This window comes from Protobothrops mucrosquamatus, unplaced genomic scaffold, assembly GCF_001527695.2.
Source record: "Protobothrops mucrosquamatus isolate PMUCROS unplaced genomic scaffold, P.Mucros_1.0 scaffold21, whole genome shotgun sequence".
NCBI classification, from domain to species: Eukaryota; Metazoa; Chordata; class Lepidosauria; order Squamata; family Viperidae; genus Protobothrops; species Protobothrops mucrosquamatus.
This window is the reverse complement of record NW_015386406.1, coordinates 1,495,089-1,496,056: the sequence shown is the minus strand read 5'-3', so window position 1 is coordinate 1,496,056 and position 968 is coordinate 1,495,089. Positions and strand designations below refer to the sequence as shown.

Below are 968 nucleotides of genomic sequence, written 5' to 3'. Positions count from 1 at the left end.
AGTCTCGCCCGCCGACGACAGCTTGAGCAACAGCGAAGAGGAGCCCGATCGTCAACAGCAGCAACAGCAGCAGCAGCAGCAGCTTCAAGGCGCCGGCAAACGAGGGGGACGGAAGAGGCGCTCGAGCCGTAGGGCAGCCGCAGGAGCCGGCGGAGGAGGCCCCGGAGGGGGCGGCGGAGTGACCGGCGGGGGGCTCGGCTCGGCAGAAGAGCCGTGTAGCCCGGCACAAGGCAAAAGAGGCAAGAAGTCGGGCAGCGGCGGGGGCGGCGGGGGCAGCAGCAGCGGCGGGGGCAGCCCTCAGTCGTACGAGGAGCTTCAAACGCAGCGGGTGATGGCCAACGTCCGCGAGCGCCAGCGCACGCAGTCGCTGAACGAAGCCTTCGCGGCTCTGCGCAAGATCATCCCGACGCTGCCGTCGGACAAGCTGAGCAAGATCCAGACCCTTAAGCTGGCCGCCCGCTACATCGACTTCCTCTATCAGGTTCTGCAGAGCGACGAGCTCGACTCCAAGATGGCCAGCTGCAGCTATGTGGCCCACGAGCGCCTCAGCTACGCCTTCTCCGTTTGGCGCATGGAAGGCGCCTGGTCCATGTCCGCCTCCCACTAGCGTCCTGTGCAGCCTGGCGTGCCTGGAGACTTAGGTAAGAGCGCAGGATTCGGTGGAGCGGTGGGCTGAGGAACTGAGGGATCCTCGTGAGGAGGCCGCCTAAGGACCTCCGAGGGACTGGCTGTCCTGGGGGAGTGCCGAGAAAGCGCTCCCCAGGGATACCCTGCCTACAAATTTCTGGAATTTAAAGACCTTGGAAAACAATTGATTACTTCTACAAAGGATCCAGTCAGGCTTCCAAGGCGAAGCTTCCGAGGATTTTTCTCCCCTCATCAGGGTCCTCGATCTAGGAGACCCTTGATTTGCAGAGCAGCAGAAATGGCGGGGTGGGGGGGTGGGGGTGGGGGGGGGTGTCTTTCTC

The 968-nt window shown here is 63.6% G+C and overlaps 1 protein-coding gene across 1 annotated transcript in view; it reads left to right on the top strand.

Moving 5' to 3' along the window:
- Window positions 1–607, top strand: part of TWIST1 (twist family bHLH transcription factor 1) — a 636-nt gene extending 29 nt beyond the window's left edge. Inside the window, exon 1 of the mRNA XM_015810812.1 lies at window positions 1–607. This exon is cut by the window's left edge and continues 29 nt beyond it. Within this exon, the coding sequence (XP_015666298.1) occupies window positions 1–607 (607 nt within the window).
- The last annotated feature ends 361 nt before the right edge of the window (window positions 608–968 follow it).